Source organism: Argentina silus (assembly GCF_951799395.1).
Source record: "Argentina silus genome assembly, chromosome: 2".
Taxonomy (NCBI): Eukaryota; Metazoa; Chordata; class Actinopteri; order Argentiniformes; family Argentinidae; genus Argentina; species Argentina silus.
In genome coordinates, this window is record NC_139656.1 from 4,538,175 (window position 1) to 4,558,174 (window position 20,000).

At 47.3% G+C, this 20,000-nt stretch overlaps 3 protein-coding genes across 4 annotated transcripts in view; 2 read left to right on the forward strand and 1 right to left on the reverse strand.

Annotated features, from left to right (window-relative positions):
* The window catches only part of dlat (dihydrolipoamide S-acetyltransferase (E2 component of pyruvate dehydrogenase complex)), a 6,475-nt gene extending 3,983 nt beyond the window's left edge, over nucleotides 1-2,492 (forward strand). For both annotated transcript variants that reach the window (XM_083697422.1, XM_083697421.1), the window contains exons 11-14: nucleotides 103-221; nucleotides 320-482; nucleotides 610-746; nucleotides 1,025-2,492. In XM_083697422.1, the coding sequence (XP_083553548.1) occupies nucleotides 103-221; nucleotides 320-482; nucleotides 610-746; nucleotides 1,025-1,154 (549 nt within the window). In that variant the 3' untranslated portion in view covers nucleotides 1,155-2,492. The remainder of the gene's footprint in view (nucleotides 1-102; nucleotides 222-319; nucleotides 483-609; nucleotides 747-1,024) is intronic.
* A 1,782-nt stretch (nucleotides 2,493-4,274) lies between these two features.
* Nucleotides 4,275-8,874, forward strand: chek1 (checkpoint kinase 1). Its single transcript, XM_083691529.1, has 14 exons — nucleotides 4,275-4,376; nucleotides 4,816-4,888; nucleotides 5,153-5,267; nucleotides 5,512-5,620; nucleotides 5,729-5,793; nucleotides 5,894-5,963; nucleotides 6,280-6,468; nucleotides 6,649-6,753; nucleotides 7,090-7,185; nucleotides 7,339-7,417; nucleotides 7,507-7,681; nucleotides 7,784-7,915; nucleotides 8,112-8,213; nucleotides 8,389-8,874. Exons 2-14 carry the CDS (start codon nucleotides 4,824-4,826, stop codon nucleotides 8,482-8,484), a joined length of 1,398 nt encoding a protein of 465 aa, XP_083547655.1. The 5' UTR covers nucleotides 4,275-4,376; nucleotides 4,816-4,823; the 3' UTR covers nucleotides 8,485-8,874.
* Nucleotides 8,875-10,529: 1,655 nt separating this feature from the next.
* vsig10l2 (V-set and immunoglobulin domain containing 10 like 2) lies at nucleotides 10,530-17,328 on the reverse strand (the record flags this gene model as incomplete). The annotated part of the gene is made up of 13 exons (XM_083694467.1): nucleotides 10,530-10,675; nucleotides 10,792-10,898; nucleotides 11,046-11,070; nucleotides 11,238-11,360; nucleotides 12,050-12,251; nucleotides 12,354-12,424; nucleotides 12,697-12,990; nucleotides 13,142-13,402; nucleotides 13,724-14,011; nucleotides 15,340-15,615; nucleotides 15,753-16,028; nucleotides 16,336-16,689; nucleotides 17,259-17,328. The coding sequence occupies 13 exons, from the start codon at nucleotides 17,326-17,328 to the stop codon at nucleotides 10,530-10,532; spliced, it is 2,493 nt and encodes an 830-aa protein (XP_083550593.1).
* Nucleotides 17,329-20,000: the final 2,672 nt, after the last annotated feature.

The following is a 20,000-nucleotide window of genomic DNA, read 5'->3' on the forward strand; positions in this document are numbered from 1 at the left end:
ATAGACAGAAAAAAAGAATGCAATGCCTCTTCATATGTCAGTTGTTTTGTTTTGTTTGGAAAGCTTCATATCTTAACCTCATCTCTCCTTGTCTCTCTTTAGGAGGTGAAGGCCCAGAACATTAAGCTGAGTGTAAATGACTTCATTATTAAAGCCAGCGCTCTGGCCTGTCTCAAGGTCCCTGAGGCCAACTCCTCCTGGTTGGACACAGTCATTCGCCAGTGAGTACAGAGTACACAACATGCTGTCTGGGTTGGTGTCAGGTTGTTGTGCTGTCCGCAATTGTGGTTGACGTGTGTGTGTGTGTGTGTGTGTGTAGGAACCACGTGGTGGACGTGAGCGTAGCGGTGAGTACACCCAACGGTCTGATCACGCCAATCGTCTTCAACGCCCACACCAAAGGACTGGCAACCATCTGCTCCGATGTCTCTGCGCTCGCAGCCAAGGCCCGGGACGGAAAACTACAGCCACACGAGTTCCAGGTAAGACGTGCACCTTCACATACACACACACACACACACACACACACACACACTTTGAATACGAGTTTCCTCATCTAACGTGCTCTGTGGATGTAAGACACGTTTGGGTTGTGTGTTTGCGTTTCAGGGAGGCACGTTCACCATCTCTAACTTGGGGATGTTTGGCGTCAAGAACTTCTCAGCGATCATCAACCCTCCTCAGTCCTGCATCCTGGCTGTGGGAGGGTCCGAGAAACGGCTCGTGCCTGCTGACAACGAGAAAGGGTCCGTACGAAACACCAATAACTACCACGGCACTAGAAATAGTAGATCAGACAGTCCTATTTAAAAAACGTGTTCCATAATATGTGGTCTCTGGGACATTTTGGATGTACCATTTGGTTAATTGTTGTTTAGTTGTGATCTGTTAGTAACTGTGTGTGTGTGTGTGTGTGTGTGTGTGTGTGTGTGTGTGTGTGTGTGTGTGTGTGTGTGTGTGTGTGTGTGTGTGTGTGTGTGTGTGTGTGTGTGTGTGTGTGTGTGTGTGTGTGTGTGTGTTGCAGGTTTGACGTGGCCAGCATAATGTCGGTGACTCTGAGTTGCGATCACCGGGTGGTGGATGGGGCGGTTGGAGCACAGTGGCTCGCAGAGTTCCGCAAGTTCCTGGAGAAACCTGTCACGATGCTGCTGTGATTGGAAGATACAGTCACAAAGCCGCTGTGATTGGCCGAAACCCGTCACTGATCTGGATCTGATTGGTGCAAACCATTCACGATCCTTACGTGATTGGCCGGCCCACCACAAGGACACTTCCACTCCCCCAGGAAAAGGGGCGAGGCAGAACTCTCACTCCCCATCTTTAATGTACATCCCTCTCTCTCTCTCTCTCTCTCTTTTTTTCTTTTTTCCCCTCTCACTCTCTATAATTCATACTGTATTTATTAAGGCCCCATGTCTCATGTGAGACCAGAGTTAGTTCTAGCCCAGTGCAGAGACTGGCCTAATGTCACTCAAACACAGATGTTTGTTTTATAAAGGGAACTGTTACAGGCCCCACCAGTGTGCGTTTTCAGCCTGAGTGTGTGTGTGTGTGTGTTGATCCAGATTATGTGTGTGAGTTTGTATGAATGTGATAAAGGCCAAAAAAAAGAAAAAAAGAGCAGCTCTCTCTAGTTCCTGCAATGTTCTGGGTTTAGAGTTCTCCTGGGTTCTCTGGATGTTGGCTGATGTAAAACGGCGAAGGGGCATGTGAGCATCTGAATAGCACTGAGCGTAGGTAAGCCAAGAGATATAGATATATATATAGCTCAGAACGTAAAACGCACACACACTCTAAACCACCCCCCTTACACACACACACACACACACACACACTCACACACACACACTCACACACTCACACACTCACACACACACACACACACACACACACACACACACAACCTATAGGTAGTGAATACACTCCTTGCTGTATAAATCAGGTGTATATATATGCATTGTGTGTGTGTGTGTGTGTGTGTGAGAGAATGTGTTGTGTGTTCTCTCTAATGTGGGCTGATATACAGCGGGTATACAGTAGGTGCTGACCACTGTTGTGGGTGAATATACTGTGCTGTGTATGTGCTGTGCTTTTGCAGGTCTCTCTGGGACAGTGAAGGGACCAGATGGGTAAACGGTATATGCTGATGGCATACACACCTAACCTTCCAACAGAGCATAGCGGAGCCTCTACCTTATTGCTTTATGCCTGCCCAGTTCTTTCATTTCTGAGACCCTGCAGTGGGATGGGCATAGTGGGTAATTTGGGATCCTGAATGCCGGAGTGGGAGGGGCTTTATTTATGAACATCACTCCTGATTCGGCCAATCCCCTTCTTCTACGGGAATGTTTATTTTCTAACCGCTGGGATACTTATATGATAACATCAACAAAAGTTCTGTATTTGACAAAGTGAAACGCACAAAGAAATGCCGCTGGATGTATTGTTGTCATGGAATATGATGAATAAATTGAAAGAAGTCAAACAGGTGAGACATTGTGCCATACGTCATCATCGGTGAGGGTAAAATGTTAAATGGGGAGAGAGAGAGAGAATTTCTCTGCCTACCTCCTGTTCGGGGGCTGAGACTAGCTTGTGAGCAGATACCGGTTTATGTGTGTAATATGATATTTAATGTATAATGTCTTCAGCATTCAGCTGCTATTTCAATTACAGTTATGGTAGCTATCGCCTCCATATTTAAGTAAATGACTACTGGTTGTGGTTTTGATGGTAGTTGTGTGAAAATGTGTGTGCTGTGTGTCTCCCCACTGGTAACAGCAGGATAACAATAATGACAACTTTATTTGTCTGTATGCTTACCTACATACATACATACATACATACATACATTCAACGCAAAGAAGAACCTGTCCTGGCCCCAGAGCACCTTCCACCTGTCAGCACACAAATGCTCAACGTATCCCTCCACTCACCCTCACACACCTGTGCTCTGTGTTGAACTCCACACAAGCAGCTTCCCTCCTCCTTCTCATCAGTGTGCTGTGCAGAGAAATGTATAAATGCTCATTTCTATGCAGCCAAAACTACTGCAACCTGCTCTCAAGACAGGACATGGTTTAAAGCATCTTATATTAAGTTATGTTATGTATACTTCCATATATGGAGTGGAATCACCTTGATGAAATGTCCTGTCATTATTGATTAGACTGCCTCAGTGATGCTGCTCAGTGTATGTAGGCTTGGCATACTTGTCATTTGGCTACCTCAGTGTTTCTGCCACAAACAAGCACACACACACACACACACACACACAGGATCTGTGAGACTTCATAATAAAGCAGTCTATTCCCAGCAAGGTGTCTCTGGGTGATGTTCTTATCACTGGATGACCCCCACCACAAGAACCAGAATCAATGGCTTTTGGAGCCAGTTTAGTGTTGTCTATACTATACTAATACTGGGTAGGGCCTCCCTTTGCTCTCAAAACAGTGTGGCATTGATTCCACAAGATGTTGGAAACATTCCTTTGACATTCTGATCCATGATGACATGATTGCATCACACTATTCCTGCAGATCTACCACATCCCAAAGGTGTTCTATTGGATTCAGATCCGATGACTGGGAAGGCCACTGAAGAACATTGTCATGTTCATGAAACCAGTTTGAGACGACTTTTGCTTTGTGACATGGTGCATTAATTACCATGCTGGAAGTAGCCATTAGAAGATGGGTAAATTGTAGCCATGAATGGATGCACATGGTCAGCAACAATACTCAAACAGGCTGTGACATTCAAGTGATAACTGCTTGGTATTAACAGGCCCAAAATGTGCCAAGAAAACATTCCCCACACCATTACACCACTTCCAGGTGTACAAGTGTTCCTAATAAAGTCCTCAGTGAGTGTATATTGGTGCAGTAAGCTTATCCAAGAAGACCAGACTGAAATAACAACCTGACATTACTCAGAGAAACAAGATCATTCAGGTAACAACGAAAGAGCGTATTATGAAAGAAAATCATTGAATACAATGAAATAATCTCCACAACAACCAAAGAGGCTTTATCACTTTCATACTCTTCCTTACCGCAAAAATTAATTAAAAATCAAACTCTAGAAGGACTGACAGTAGCTTACGCAGCTGAAGAGAACTGATGTATGAAGGAGAGCCGAAGTCTCCGCCCCCCTGGTGTGACGCGCTGGTACCAGAACGTGTGCCCGCCCAGGAAATGACGTCATGGTAAACACCACGAGACACGGAAGTCATCCAAATAGAACAGCAGCGCGCCAAATTTGTCTAGCGCCACAGCAAAACCAACGCGATCGTTACTAAACATTAATAGTTTTAGCGGCTCTTGGATAGCCTGTAAACTGAGGGATAATAACGCCACACGCCTCCGGAAAGTAAGGTAAACTACGCTTTGAACAGCAACTGTCATTTAGCCCGACAAGAAGCACTTCACTTTACGGAGTGTGTCTAGTAGGATTCTCTCGGTTGACACTTAATGACTTGTACTGTAGCATGCTAGCTAGTGACTTGTAGCTTGCTCGCTAGCTAAAGTGGACAGCTGGCAGCCGTGTGTGTGTGTGTGTGTGTGTGTGTGTGTGTGTGTGTGTGTGTGTGTGTGTGTGTGTGTGTGTGTGTGTGTGTGTCTGTGTGTCTGTGTGTCTGTGTGTCTGTGTCTGTCTGTGTGTCTGTGTGTCTGTGTCAGAAGCACAACGGGATGTAGCTGTTGACGTGAGGATGGGTGTCTTCCCTTTCTGTTTGCCTGCTACCCTGCGAGGGGTTTACTGTTATGGTTGCATACTGTGGTGACTGACACCTGGGTGTGTGTGTTGTGTATACAGTGTAGACCATGGCGGTGCCGTTCGTGCAGGACTGGGACCTGGTCCAGACACTAGGAGAGGGAGCGTATGGAGAGTGAGTATTTTAATCTCTCGTCCTCCTATTCCTGCATCCCTCCATAGTATCCCCTCCCTCTCTTGCATCTCCTCAATTTTCCTCCTCTCCGTTTCTATCCACCATTATTCATCTCCTCTTGCGCGCTCACACCAAGACTTTATCTTCTCCTTTCACCCCTTGTTTTCTTTCCTTTCCTCCCCTGGTCTCACATCTCTCTCTCTCCTTCACACCACTCACCCTGGCCCAATCTCTCTCTCTCTCTCTCCCTGTCTCTTCCCCCAGGGTGAGGCTGTTGGTGAACAGACAGACTGAGGAGGCGGTAGCAGTGAAGGTCATAGATACTGCCCATGGCAAGGAGTGTGCTGAGAACGTCAAGAAGGAGGTCTGCATTAACAAGGTAAGCCCATTTCAACTTGTTATAAGACACAGCCTCTTTAGCCCGAGAGCCTCTCTAGATCTGTAGTGGCATGCACTGCATGCTTTACTTTGTAAGGATTTCAGACTGTATGGACTGCGATGTCAACTATTAGGTACTGTAGTGTTGTAGGTTTGTCTGGAAGCTCTTGGACCTGAGATGTATCTCCGCCATCAGCAGTAAAGCTATTCTGGGTGTGTGTAACAGTAAATGTGTGTGTAAACAGGTTCTCTCCCACTCCAATATTGTGCGCTTCTTTGGCCATCGGAGGGAAGGACCTACCCTCTATCTCTTCCTGGAATACTGCAGCGGAGGCGAGCTCTTTGACAGAATAGGTGAGGGACAGGAGCCAATCACGGGGCTGGGTTTCAGCAGCACTGAGGAGAAGATTCCTGGTGTCTATTTATCTGTTTGTATGTCTTTTCTCGCCCTCTCCCCCTCAGAGCCTGACGTAGGGATGGCAGAGAAAGAAGCTCACAGGTTTTTCCAGCAGTTGATAGCGGCTGTGGTGAGTGAAGCCTTTACATTCCTTCAGCGTCTCCATGTCCTCCTCCTTTATTGGTCAGTTTGTAATGTGTCCCTCTCTGCCCCCACTCCCCACCTCTCAGGAGTATCTCCATAGTGTAGGTATCACCCACAGAGACATAAAGCCTGAGAACATTCTGCTGGACGACAAAGGTGAGAGGAAGTGTGTGTGTGTGTGTGTGTGTGTGTGTGTGTGTGTGTGTGTGTGTGTGTGTGTGTGTGTGACACCACCTGTGTCCCTCCTCTGATAAATGTGTGTGTCTGACACCACCTGTGTCCCTCCTCTGATAAATGTGTGTGTGACACCACCTGTGTCCCTCCTCTGATAAATGTGTGTGTGTGTGACACCACCTGTATCCCTCCTCTGATAAATGTGTGTGTGTGACACCACCTGTGTCCCTCCTCTGATAAATGTGTGTGTGCGTGGCTGCCTACCTACTGACCTGTATATTTCTATATATTCTCTCAGATAACTTGAAGCTGTCAGACTTTGGTCTTGCGACCATGTTTCGTCATCGTGGGCGCGAGCGTCAGCTGACCAGATTGTGTGGAACGCTGCCCTACGTGGCCCCTGAGCTCCTCGGCCAATCAGAGTTCTCAGCACAGCCTGCTGACGTCTGGGCCTGTGGCATAGTCCTCACCGCCATGCTTGCTGGAGGTAAAGGGGAGGTGTGTGTGTGTGTGTGTGTGTGTGTGTGTGTGTGTGTGTGTGTGTGTGTGTGTGTGTGTGTGTGACGTTACTTGAGGTAAAGGAGAGGGGTGTGTGTGTAACAGTGATGACCTGCTGCTGAATGGTTGTGGGTTTGTCTGCTGAAACGTTGTGTTTGTCTTATTTCAGAGTTGCCGTGGGACCAGCCCAGTGAGAGCTGCCAGGAGTATGCAGATTGGCTTCACAAGAAGACCTATCTATCGCCCTGGAAGAAGATACAACCCACACCCCTCAGTAAGACTCACTGACTATTGGGTTTTATATTACAGTCTTACTATGTCTAGATGTAATCCTCTCTCTCTCTCTCTCTCTCTCTGTCTCTCTCCCTCTCTCTGTCTCTCTGTCTCTCTCTCTCTCTCTGTCTCTCTCTGTCTCTCTGTCTCTCTCTGTCTCTCTGTCTCTCTCTCTCTCTCTCTGTCTCTCTGTCTCTCTGTCTCTCTCTCTGTCTCTCTCTCTCTCTCTCTCTCTCTCTCTCTCTGTCTCTCTCTCTCTCTGTGTCTCTCTCTCTCTCTCTCTGTCTCTCTCTCTCTCTCTCTGTCTCTCTCTCTCTCTCTCTCTCTGTCTCTCTAGGTCTATTGTCTAAGTTACTGTTGGCGAGTCCAGACGGGCGGATCTCCATCCTAGACATCAAGAGAGACCGCTGGTTCAGCCAGACCTACAAGCCAAGTACTACTTGCATAGATACTTTTAACAGATACTTTTATCCCTCAATCATAACCTCTGACCCCAACCCTCTTATATTATTTTAAACTATTAGTTTTTTGTTAGTTTTTTTTAAATTAGAGAGAAAGAAAAACGACATCTTCTTTCTTTGCGCAGGCGTGAAGCGCCTGTCGGACTCTCAGGGCTCCACGAAGCTGCTCTGTTCAGACTCCGAACATCTCGGCCGGAGCAACAGGTAAGAGTTGTAATTGTTTGTGTGCTGAGTGTTGTTGTTGTCGTCCCCCAGGGGTTGAGTTTGTAGCTTTTCTCTGTGTCTCTGCGTAGTGGCGACAGGGTGCAGTTCTCCAGTTCCCAGCCGGATCTTGCGGCGGGTCTGTGTACGTGGGAAGGGAGCGTGTATATCGGACCGTCAGACGGCCAGGTCAGCTTCTCGCAGCCCGCCAGGCCGGAACACATGCTGCTGGGGAGCCAGCTGCTGGGTACACCTGGAGCCAGCCAGGTAACACACACACACACACACACACAGAGAGACCGACACTGTACATGTTTACATGTTTTCACATACACACTCTTCACCTCATCTCTCTCCTCCTCTGTGTAGACACCCTGGCAGAGGTTGGTGAGGAGGATGACCCGGTTCTTCACCACTCTGGGCTCTGAGGCCTCCTGCTCCGCCCTGAGAGATGCCTGCCTCAGCCTGGGACTCGCCTTCAAACACACCTGCACCAACCAGGTACACACACACACACACACACTCACACACACATTCACTAAACTCCATCTGATAAGAGAATCGTGTCTGCTCTATAATTGTCTGTTCTGTTATCTAGTTATCTATTATTTAACATTTCTATATTCAATGTTCTTAAGATGTCAACCTTTTGATATTTGAATGTGCCCTTGTTGATGTCCCTCCCTCTGCTTCACAGGTGACAGTGAGCACGTTGGACAAACGTAACAACAAACTCATCTTTAAAGTCCATCTAATGGAGCTGGACCAACGAGTACTACTCGACTTCAGACTCTCCAAGGTGTGTGTGTGTGTGTGTGTGTGTGTGTGTGTGTGTGTGTGTGTGTGTGTGTGTGTGTGTGTGTGTGTGTGTGTGTGTGTGTGTGTTGAGTGAGTGGGGGGCCGGGAACATGCTTGTGTGTTCATGTCTGTTCCCATGGAGATTGTCACTGATTCATGTGTTTGTGTGTTTCCAGGGCGACGGTCTGGAGTTCAAGCGTCTTTTCCTGAAAATCAAACAGAAGCTCAGTGACATCATCAGCAACCAGAAGATTACACTTCCTGTTACATGACCTGCCAAATATTTGTGTGTGTGTGTGTGTGAGAGAGACCGAGAGAGACTGTGTGTGTGTGTGTGTGAGAGACAGAGAGAGACTGTGTGAGTGCCACAAGAGGGAGAAACATGTACCTCAGACAATATCCATGCCCACGTCTGTTTTAGAGAACATTGGTAGTTGGCTGCTCTGACGAACACACACTTGGTTGTGTGTATACATTTGTTTGTGTATCATGACTCCATTGTTGATCTGTAGGGTAAATAAGAGCCCATGTCTAGATGTCTACCCTGTATAAATGTTTGTGTTAATGTTACCCCTCGTATGAAGAAGACCCCCCTGTAGAGTGTTTAGATTATGTATGAGATGCTACTGCCCAGAGGCCTTAATAAAGTGTTTTGATCTGAATTATGGTCTGGTGTCAACTCCTTATAAGAACATTAGAAAGTCAAGACGGGGACAGGGTGGTTTGTTTTCTTAGCTGTCAATCATTCATGGTTGATTCATTCTTCACACAGTAGCATGACGCTTCAGACACACACACACACACACATCTTCCATCGAACACAAAATGTGTTTATTTTACATGTGTAGAGCAGACAGTGCAACAACGGGAAACAGGTTTTGAGGTCTGTCCTATCTACAGTAATTAATGTATCAAACCACTTAAAACGTTTGTGTGTGTTCATGCAGGTTTCCATTGTATATATTGAATTGTAATGATTAACAGTTATATGAGTGTTATACGATTAACAGTTGTATTATATAGTGGGTCCCAAGCTGTAGACTAATTGTAACTATTTGAAATAGAGCAGGTGTACAGTAAGTTACTGTGTGTGTGTGTATATACTGTACATGAACAGTGTGTAAACGTGTGTTGTTTCGTTCATTGTTGGAATGACAGCACTGCAAAATAGGTCTTTAGGTGAATGCCATTGAAGGGCCGGGTGGAAGAGGTCATAGGTCAACTTCAGAGTTTGGTGCCCCTGCAGCCGTTGAAGGTAAATAAAGGACTAGATATAGAAGTGGGGTAGTACAGTAGTTATTCTGAGCAATAAGCCACACGCTGACAATGATTTGTAATAGTAATAGATCACAATAGCCATAGTGATGGACCCAGTATAGCAATAAACCACACCGATTGGTCATAATTGATTGATGCTGTGTTATAACCTGGTTAATACAACACAACCTTATAACACCATATACGTATATGTATAACCATGTATAATCAGGTCAACTTAAGCGTTTGGTGCCCAGGCAGTCATTGAAAGTAAATAAAGGCAAGAATAATGATACTACTGCTCTGTTATTTTGCCTCAACAATGTAGTTAACTTTTGATAATAGAACAGAGTCTCTTTGTCTGTGAGGGTGAAGTCATGTCCAGCATTAATTAGAGAAGAGTTTTACTCCTAAATGTTATCTCGTGGCACCTGGAGAGTTTGTGGTCCTCAGAGCCTGGCACAGGGCAAGATAAGACGGGGTGAAGAAGTAGCTCATTATTTGGTCAAGGTCTCACCTCTGCACGTGACTTCATGCCCTTCAAGAAATTGAAACAGCTCACTGTTGATTTGAAACCCAAAACCAGTTACGGTGTTCTAATATGATAGGTTGATTTTGATTCCTCCCATAAGAAAAGACCAATCAGTGCACCGCTAAATCTGACCTAGAACCAGGTATAACTGTGAAAGCAGAATTATACTTTGAGAAATGACTGAATACGTGTATGCTTGAATACTTGTCATCAAGAGTTTCTCCCAGGCCTGTTTGACCAGTAAACATCACCTAAACTCAGCAAATCCGCCGTCTGATATCTCTTTGTTATTGACCATTTCAGAGAGTCCTTCGACATTATTTGTAGTAGTAGTCTACTTGTACTGTACTTTTATTATAGTACTTTATGTGTCATTTGTATTTCCGGTTGTTTCTATTGTATTACAAAGTTTGTACAACATGTGCTATATGAACAACAGCTAAAAAATGTGCTCTGATTTGCTTTGATTTGATTTGGGTGGCTACCACCCCCCATAGTTACAATTGGTGGTAGACTCTAGATCTGAACTTAGGGGCCTGTTGCCATGACAGTGATGGTGACGTTGACAGGTTCGTTGTCGTCTCCAGGGGGAAGGTTCGGCGGGGTGACGGGGGAGGCAGCTCGGGGGGAGACAGCCCTGGGGGAGGCAGCTCTGGGCGATGCCGTGGCCGGACCTGGAGAAGAACACAGTTGGTAAATCTGCATTATCTGGTGCTGTGGGAGGAGCTCTGCCACTGAGACAGGCAAGGTTACCAACGATGGGGGAGGGGCTAATGAGAAGTGACCTCACCTGGGCTAGGGGAGGAACCAAGCTCTTCGACTCCTCCCTCTTGTTCAGCACCTCCCACCACCTCATCCTCTGGGAAGTTGATGTTTTCCCTGGATTGGCTGTGTTGCCTAGACACACACACACACACACACACATTTTACACACACATAGCTTCACGGTCAATATCGACCTGATGAGCGGGTTGTTTGAAAATGATTTCGGATATTAAAATGAATTGTTAAAAGACACAGTGCTTGATGAAGTTCCATACTCACATGCCAAACAGCATGTCATGCAGTCCTGGGGGGTAGAAACACAGGGGAGGGTAAGAAACCGTGACATCACCAGCAGAGTGCCATCACTTTCTGCTCCACAAAGGCTTGTAACCGTATGAACAGACGGGTTCTAGATGAACGTAGATGACCCTCATATGATGCTTGTGACACTTCTAAACATGTGTGACTCACGGGGGTTATTATTGCGGTTGCGTATGATGTACATGAACAGCAGCACTGTGGCGATCGCGGCGATTAACATCCCCCCGATGGCTGCTCCAATCACAGCAGGGTAGGCATTGAAGGGCGGGTCCGCTGCAACACACCACAGTTACCATAGCAAAGCAGCACACCTGTTACCACCTCGACGGTACTGTATAGCTAAACCATCGGATGTAGTATCTGTCCTGCCCTGACCTTTCACCTGAGTATCTACACCCTCAAGAGTCACCTCTGACCCCTGTCTCAGTTCAACGCTCTGTAGCGGGCGAAACATCAATCACAGATCTAATCTCTCATGTAGGGTCAAATGGAGAGTGCTGATAGGCCATGCAGGACAGGACAGGTACCAGACAGGCCATTCAGAGGGAGGGAGAAGAAGGGAAGAGGGAGGAGGGAGGTGGAGAGCGTAAGGAAGGGGTGTGTTTCAGGGGGAGGGGTTGTGTGAGATTGTACGTGTGTATTCTAGGATTGTGTGTGTGAAAGTGTGTGTGTTTGTCTTTCACCTGAGTGGAGGGCAAAAAGAGAAGAATAATGAGTTAGAGTCTCATTGGACAACGCATCATCAACACGGGCATGACGACATCACAGCTTTATCAACATAATCATCAAGCATGGAGCATATGTCGTAGAATACATTGAAAGTGTCTCTGTCTCCCCTGTCCTGTCTCTGTCTCCCCTGTCCTGTCTCTGTCTCACCTGTCTCTCTCTCTCACCTGTCTCTCTCTTTCTCATCTAACTCACCTCTCTCTATCACCTCACCTGTCTCTCTCGCGCTCTCTCACCTGGGGTCTTTGCGGAGGAGGGGTGTCCGACGGTGCGGTGATTGACAGCCGTGATGCGGAACTGGTAGGCGATGGTGGGTGTGAGGCTGCCCAGGGTGTGGCTGCGGTCCCCTGAGTCTCGTAGTGCCACCTGGTGCCAGGAGGGGGAACTGCTCCTCTTCTTCCTCTCCTCGGAAACGTTGCTCCTCTTTCCGGGCGGTGGCTCCAACCGCCGACGCTCCAGGATGAAACCTGTGATCCCACCCTCCCTCTCTCCCTCCCTCTTTCCCTCCCTCTCTCCCTCGTTCTCTGTCTGCCACTCCACCTCCACCTCGCTGCGCTTCCAGCTGCTGTATGCCAGTCTGACCAGGGTCACATTGGGAGGCATGGGGTACCCTGAGAGAGAGAGAGAGAGAGAGAGAGAGAGACAGTTTGTCTTTGTGAAACTACCAACATATCTATGTGTGTGTGTGTGTGTGTGTGTGTGTGTGTGTGTGTGTGTGTGTGTGTGTGTTGACGTGTATTTGTATGTTTGTATGTCGTCATTATGAATGTACTGTATATCAGGGGAGGCTGCTGGAGGTAGATATCGGAGGACGGGCTCACATATATTTCTCCCTCCACCAGCCTCCCTCATGTATACACAGACAAAGCCGTCTCGTTCTTACTCTTGACCCGTAGAGTGACGGGAATCTCGGCCCCTCCCACGGCATTGGTAGCTGAGCACCAGTATTGGCCGCTGTCCTGCACCCCGTCGGCCTCTTGAACTGTCAGGTTGGTCCAGGCCGCTGCCCTCTGCAGCAGGTACTTCCTGGGCGTGTCCCAGACTTCCTTTCTCCGGTTGTTGTACCAGGTGATCTGACTGGCTGGAGGGTAGTTGGCTTTCAGGATGCAGGTCAGTTGTACATCACTTCCTTCATACACAGACACAACACTACGCTGGGTGACCAACACAGGAGCCTCTGGAGGGTTAGGGTTAGGGTTAGGGTTAGGGTTAGGGAGGGAGGGAGGGAGAGAGAGAGATGGGGGGGGGGCGGAGGGGGGGGTTAGTGAATGAGTGAATGAATGCATGAATGAATGCTTGTTGTTTGGGGGCTTGTTTTAATAACGTACCTAGTGTGAGCCTGCAGGTCTTGCTCTGGGTGTGTAGCGGGTGTTTAGCGTGGCAGGTGTAGGCCTGCCCATTGTGGGTGGCACCGGAGCGAAGAACCAAGATGTTGGCGTTCTCCTCTCCATGGCCGTGCCCCTGGCCCCCTGGCCCCTCCCAACTCAGAAAAGCCCTTGGCGTCCCACCCACCCAGGAGCAGGACAGCATCAAGTACTGGTTGTTACGTGTTGCATACGCAAAACACACCGGTTCACCTGGGGGAGACCCTGAGAGAGAGAGAGAGAGAGAGAGAGAGAGAGAGAGAGAGAGAGAGAGAGAGAGCAGGTCTTGAGACTATGTAGGTTGCGACGTGAATGATGAGACTCTTTCATAGTGAAGTTCCACTTATTGTCATGTAACACTCTCTGAGACTTGAATGCCACACACACACACGCACCCATGCATGCACACACACACACACACACACACACACACACACACACACACACTCACACACACACACACACGCATGCATAAACACACACTAACAGATTTTGTGAGTATTCTCACACATACACATTGCCCTACAAGGACACATTCTCACTCACATGTTCGTGCAGTGCAGTGCGTGGTGTGGTTTAAGGCAGGGTGGGAGCCCAGGCAGGTGAACAGGGAGTTGTTGGAGGTCTTGGCTCCGGGCTGCACGAGGGTGGCATTGTTGGTTGGTGTCTCCCCTTCCTGTCCCAGGCCAGGCTCTTCCTGTCCCAGGCTCAGCAGTCCAGGGGTCCAGTGGAGGAAGGGGGAGGGAAGCCCGCCAGGCCAGGAGCACTGCAGACTCAGAGAGGAGTGGTTCAGCGCTGGCTGCACCACACAGGAGGGGGAACCATCGGGAGGGTCTGTGGGGACAAGACACAGCGTAACACAGGGCAGAGCAGTGCAAACTGGGAGATGGAGTTTGGGAGGTCAGAATAGAGTTAATAAACAGGGTTGTGTGTGTGCGTGCGTGTGCGTGTGTGAGTGCGTGCGTGTGCATGTGTGTGTGTGTATGATTGTGTGAGCTGGGATCTGTAGTCCAGCCCAGAGGGGGCTCAGAGGGATTAGAGCACCAGTAGGAACGCATTACTGGTGCCACTGGAACATATGGCAGAGTGATGCAATATATATGACATACAATCTACAATATGGTTTATCTGTTATAGTATAGCTATATTATATATTATATAGTTATATTTCCTTATATAGTTATAGCTCCTTTAGTGGTCTATGGGCCAGTCTATGGTCTACACTTTGAGCTAAGACATCTCTACCAAGGGGACAATTTTGTGTTGTTGCTTTACCAGTAAGAGTATCTATGCTGTCTAATGATCGTGACAGGGTGTGTGTCCAAAAGAAAGACTCCTAGCTTACTGCAGTGCCATTCCAGACAGCAAGGGGGCAATGGTGAGTTTCAAATGTGATGCGTGTCATCACAGGAAAACAGGAGAGCAGAATGACAAGCACCAGCTCCAGTAAACCAGCGCTTGCCATGACTGTGACATCACAGTGTGACATCACACCAGCTGGGTACCTGCGGCTGTTAGAACCTCCAGAGAGTTCCATCTCCTTCCCCGACACTCCAACCAGTAGACCAGTCTGCTGCACTCCACAATCCGCTGTGTTTGTGTGTGTGAGTGTGTGTGTGCGTGCGTGTGTCTGTGAGAATGTGTGCATGTGCATGTACGTGCAAGAGAAGCATGTGTGTGTGTGTGTGTGTGTGTGTGTGTGTGTGTGTGTGTGTGTGTGTGTGAGAGGGAAGGTATACTAAATGGAGTGATCCTGAATGTTAGCACAGGAAAAAGGTGAGAGGCAATGAAGGGGGGCAATAGATGACACAGAAAGGAGGAGGCGAGATGTAGAGTGTTAGGGTTAGGGTTAGGGTTAGGGTTAGGGTTATGGTGAGTGTTTGAGCTTAGAAGATGAGGGATACGTGGACAGATGCTATTGTCGTAACTGTGTTCTTCAATCCTGCTTTTGTTCTAGCCCAATCAAGGTCTTGATTCGCTGATTAGTGTATAATCAAGAGTGTTAGAACTAGCCTGGACCAACAGTTAAGAACACCGGGTTAGTGGTTAAAGGTAAGATTGATAGCAGACAAGGGAGAACGATGCTGGTTCAGGGACCAGAGGAGAGTTATGGTTGGAGGACCAGGGGTTGAGACGGCGAGGGGGTCAGGGTTCAGACTCACAGTAGACGGTTAGGGTGATGCTTTTGCGTGCGCGGGTATTGAGGTAGGTGTTCTGGGCAAGGCAGGCGTAGTTGCCGGTGTGCATGCGGAGGATCTTGGTGATGGTGAACGTAGGTCCCATGTAGACCTGGGAGTTGTTATAGAACCAGACGTACTGGCTTGGGGGGTTGGACTGGGCCTGACACAGCAGGGAGACGGTCTCTCTCTCCAGGGCTGAGTAGCCCCGCTCAGTCACACTGTACGGAGTCACGTCTATCTGTGGGATATCAGGGCCAACTAGGGAGGAGGACGACATACATATACACACACACACACTGAATGAATATGTACACATACAAACACACACGTAGGATGTATTTGTGCACTCACAGGCGATACGTCGTACAGCGTCTGAGCAGTAGTAGGATACTCACAGATGATATCCAGCCAGATGCGGTCAGACCGTTGTTGGTTGACCGCGTTGCGGGCGGTACAGCGGTACCAGCCTGTGTGGTTGCGATTGACATCGGTCACGTTGACCAGGCTGTTGTTGCCCTGGCCAAAAGTTTGCACCAATCCGCTGTGAGTCTCATGTTCCCAGACGTAGTGAAGAGGTCCGGTCCCGTTTTGCAGGCCACAGCGCAGCCACACCGAAGATCCCTCCGCTGGAGATGCATCACTCAGCAGAATATAGGGTTTACTGACTGGGACTACATATGAGAGAGACAGTTACTTTAAACCATACACACTTACACACACACACACAGTAACTAGAAACCACACACACAGAATAGATTACACACATACATACTATACACATCATCACTCAGCACAATATAGAGCTTACACAGGCACACCTCTACGATACACCAAACACAATGTACAACACACTAATCACACTAGTGTGTGTGTCTGTGTGTGTGTGTGTGCGTGTGTGTGCGTGTGTGTGTGCATGCGTGTGTGTGCGTGTGTGCGTGCGCGCGTGTGTGTGTGTGTGTGTGTGTGTGTGTGTCTTACCCAGCACAGAGAGGTGTATGTAGTAGTAGTATAATTTAGCTCCCTGGTCAGTGTCATATAGTGCCTGGCAGGTGTATAGTCCCTGTGCTGCCAGCGGCAGCCTCTCAATGCTGAGCGAGGCGCTGTTGGATATGACTGTCAGGTCTCCCAGTGTCGTAGCCAGCTTCTGTACTTTGGGTCCTTTACCAAAGTCATAGACCACCGCTTTGATGGCGTCTGTCCCAGGCTTGGTGAAGCCCCAGATATACACATCAGGAAGGGTGGTTCCACACTCCAGTATCACTGCTCTGCTCACCACCCCGTCCACACGCGAGTCCACATACACCACCTCCCCTGGGTCAATGATCTCCACAGCTACAGGAGAAAGGGGACACGTTAGACACACGCGTGTGTGTGAACACACACGCACACGCACACAAAGGAGTAATGGAGAAGATGGTGTCGTGTGCCCTGGTCAGGGTTGGATTACATGATGCGATTCAACAGTATGGTGGCCAGCAGGGTCAAACTGATTCTCACAAGAGAATGGCAACAGATAAAGGATTCCTCTTTTTCCACTGACATTGTCAAACCCCCTCTTGCTCTACCTCTCTCTCTCTCTCTCTCTAAAGGTCTAACTCTAATCTCTCTCTCTCTCTCTCTTGCTCTCTCTCTCTCTCTCTCTCTTCCTCGCTCTTTTTTGTTCTCTCTCTCTGACCATAGAGAAAAAAAGAAAAAGGGACAGAGAGAGGAAGAAAGCAAGAGGAAATGAGAAAGGGAGAGATAGAGAAAAGGAGAAAAGTGGAAATAGAAGGGAGATAGACAGAAATGGAGGTATATAGAGTTAATAAAGGCCTGTTTAATCGAGGCCTGTTTAGATTTAGATACAAGACATTTATTGAAGAATCTTTGTCGTATGTACAGAGAGCGAGGGAGGGGCTTACCTTGGGTTGGAGAGGTGAGCAGGCAGGTGAGCAGACAGAGGAAGGGCAGCCCTAGCTCTCTGGCCACCATGGTACCATGATGATCCTCAGTCCCACTCCTTCTCCTCCAAAAAAAGAACAACCTCTGGGATATCAAAAACCACCTAACAATATGCCCAAATCATCCCACAAGGATCCCACAAACACCTGTGAAGTATCTCTAAATATCTCCAAATCCCAACATCCCAAACCCCAGTCTCTAGATGTCCGACACAGAGGTAATCCCAGTGCAGACACTGCTCATATGACTGAGAGAGGGAAGGAGGGAGTTTGGGTCACTAAACTGATTTGGAATGAATTATGTATGCTCCTCTTATCTCTTTCTGTTTGTGTTTGGGGTGGTGGAGGGGGTGCAGTAAAGTAGAGAAGCAGGGTAGAATAACACCATGATACCACACTCATCTATTATAGAGTATAGATGGATAGATTGACAGGGTAGCATTCTATCACACACACACACACACACACACACACACACACACACACACACACACACACACACACACACACACACACACTCACTCTAGTCAGTCAATAAAGGGTTAAAGCTGTGTGAGTCAGATCAGGAACGTGTTCATCAAGCGTAAACTGTAGACAGAAATAGTTTTTTGCTTTTCAGTATAAAAGAAACTCTTGCTTCTGTTAAGTGCCTTCTAAAAATATGCGTGCGTGTCTGTGTGTGTGTGTGTGTGTGTGTGTGTGTGTGTGTGTGTGTGTGTGTGTGTGTGTGTGCGTGTCTCGTTTCTATTCTACAATGTTATTCATGTTCGTTTACATTAGATATTTAGTGAACTAACTCTTGAATTTATTTTACAAACAGAGTTAGAATGACCACTGACTTCCTTGCATTGCATGACTAAATATTTCTACTGCATAGAACAGAAAGAACCATACTTAGACCTGGGTGGATTTGAGATTGTCAGTCTAATCTAGCTTACTTTTGACTTGGTGATTGTTGTTGATGATAAGCATGTGCAAGGTGACCACTATCTGATACACACACACACACACACACACACACACACACACACACACACACACACACACACACACACACACACACACACACACACACACACACACTCTAGTCAGTCAATAAAGGGTTAAAGCTGTGTGAGTCAGATCAGGAATGTGTTCATCAAGCGTAAACTGTAGACAGAAATAGTTTTTTGCTTTTCAGTATAAAAGAAACTCTTGCTTTCTAAAGTGCCTTCTAAAAATGTGTGTGTGTGTGTGTGTGTGTGTGTGTGTGTGTGTGTGTGTGTGTGTGTGTGCGTGCGCGTGCGTCTCGTTTCTGTTATACAATGTTTGGGGTGCAGGAGCAGGGGCAGGTGTCCAAACATAACATTCCGATAAATTCATAGTTCATATGGATCAGTCCACTTCCCTCCAGTGTCCAGTGGTCATGAGTTGGTGGTGTGGTGTGGTCATGGGGTGTCAGTAATGGTCAGCCAGCCCTGCTCCAGGGGACGCGTGCTCTGGTCTTCTCTCTATGGGGATTACAGTTTGGGAGGCTGGCTGAGTACCAGGGGGGAGAGTAAACACCATTGACAGGATTAGGATTAAAATAGGTTCCGAAATCTGGGATTTTAAAGCAACGCTCCAAGTGAACTCATAACAGTGTATGAGCTCACCATAAGACACAAGCGTGAGGGGAGGAGTCAGTGGTAGGGTAGGATGTGCCAATTGGCTGATGTGATACCTGACAGCTGTTCTAACTAATGTCTATTTCAGGGATCACAGAGATAAATATATTTGTAATCGGAGCTGCTTTTACAGTGGTCTGATGCATAGCCTTCAAACCAATTACAGTGTTTGTGTGTGTGTGTGTGTGTGTGTGTGTGTGTGTGTGTATGTGTGTGTGTGTGTGTGTGTGTGTGTGTGTGTGTGTGTGTACGTATGTGTGTGTGTGTGTGTGTGTGTGTGTGTGTGTGCGTGCGCGTGTGTGTGTGTACTTGTGAGCGTGTGTGTGTGTGTGTGTGTGTGTGTGAATGACATGAGCAGGTAATGTGAGATCGTCATGAATGAATGTAGGACAGTGATCAGTTTTCTACACTTGGCAGAGCAGCGGACCGAACACAGGCAGCGCCTACACATCACTGGAAGCCTGCGTGTGCGTGGGTTTAGTTCTAGTCTCGTAAGAACTCCTCTCAGAGCAGTTTATTCTGTTGACAACATTTCTCCATCAATAAAGAGAACAGAGGAGACCGGCAGAATTTGAAAGGTGGTGGTTTATTTGTAAAAAATAATATGAAAGCATAATGAAATACTCAGTGAACAACATGACTGGCTGAAGTAAAAACAGGTGTGTTTTTGGCTACCTAAGGTCTCCATGCGTGGTCATATCTATAGGCATCGGCTTAAACACAGACATTCACACCCAGAACACTTACTGGATATACTGTATGGCTCAGACAATACAGTACTTCATTTGAGAGGTCCTGTGAAAGGGATAGTTAATTAAATATACATTTTACATAATCTTCCAGTTCCATTTGGTGCTCATGATGTACATACAGTAATAAGATTGGATAGGAGTATTTGTGAGGTGTTTTAGACACATTGGTAACACGTAACACATAGTAACGCTGTAATTACTCTAGTAACAACATTGTATTAGGTGAGTGGAAATGCATCTTTGTTTACATCAGATATTTCGTGAACTAACTCTTGAATTTATTTTACAAACAGAGTTAGACTACT

Excerpts from the sequence above, each read along its gene's own strand:
- chek1 (XM_083691529.1), top strand. The coding sequence starts at position 4,824 with ATGGCGGTGCCGTTCGTGCAGGACTGGGACCTGGTCCAGACACTAGGA. Across the intron at positions 4,889-5,152 it reads GGAGAGGGAGCGTATGGAGA|GGTGAGGCTGTTGGTGAACA; the intron begins GTGAGTATTTTA and ends CTCTTCCCCCAG. Across the intron at positions 5,268-5,511 it reads AGGAGGTCTGCATTAACAAG|GTTCTCTCCCACTCCAATAT; the intron begins GTAAGCCCATTT and ends GTGTGTAAACAG.